This window comes from Aptenodytes forsteri, unplaced genomic scaffold, assembly GCF_000699145.1.
Source record: "Aptenodytes forsteri isolate BGI_AS27 unplaced genomic scaffold, ASM69914v1 Scaffold66, whole genome shotgun sequence".
Classification (NCBI taxonomy): Eukaryota; Metazoa; Chordata; class Aves; order Sphenisciformes; family Spheniscidae; genus Aptenodytes; species Aptenodytes forsteri.
Window position 1 is genome coordinate 355,584 of NW_008795131.1, and position 305 is coordinate 355,888.

Consider the following 305-nt stretch of genomic DNA (forward strand, 5'->3'; position numbering starts at 1 on the left):
GCGATGGTGGCGGAGGTGGGTTCGGGGTGCGGGGAGCTCGGGGCTGACAGCCGGGGAGAGAACCCGCGGGCACGCAGGGACCCCCCGGGGAAGGACGAGAGCACTCGGGAGGGACAGACAGGGCGGGGACAGCCGGAGGGGACTCTCACGGTTCACGGAAATCTCCATCTCCTGCACGTCCCTGAACGGCAGCGGCCTCGGCAGGTCCCCGGGCACCGACCCCGGGGCGAAGACCACGGCGACGGGCACCGCCAGCTGGAACTGAGCAGAGGCGTCAGCCCGGGCAGCCGAGCCCCCGGACCCGC

At 73.4% G+C, this 305-nt stretch overlaps 1 protein-coding gene across 1 annotated transcript in view; it reads right to left on the minus strand.

The window, feature by feature from the left end:
- PIGS (phosphatidylinositol glycan anchor biosynthesis class S) overlaps positions 1–305 on the minus strand; it is a 7,651-nt gene that overhangs the window by 5,476 nt on the left and 1,870 nt on the right. Inside the window, exon 3 of the mRNA XM_009278302.2 lies at positions 150–255. Coding sequence (XP_009276577.2) covers positions 150–255 — 106 coding nt within the window. The remainder of the gene's footprint in view (positions 1–149; positions 256–305) is intronic.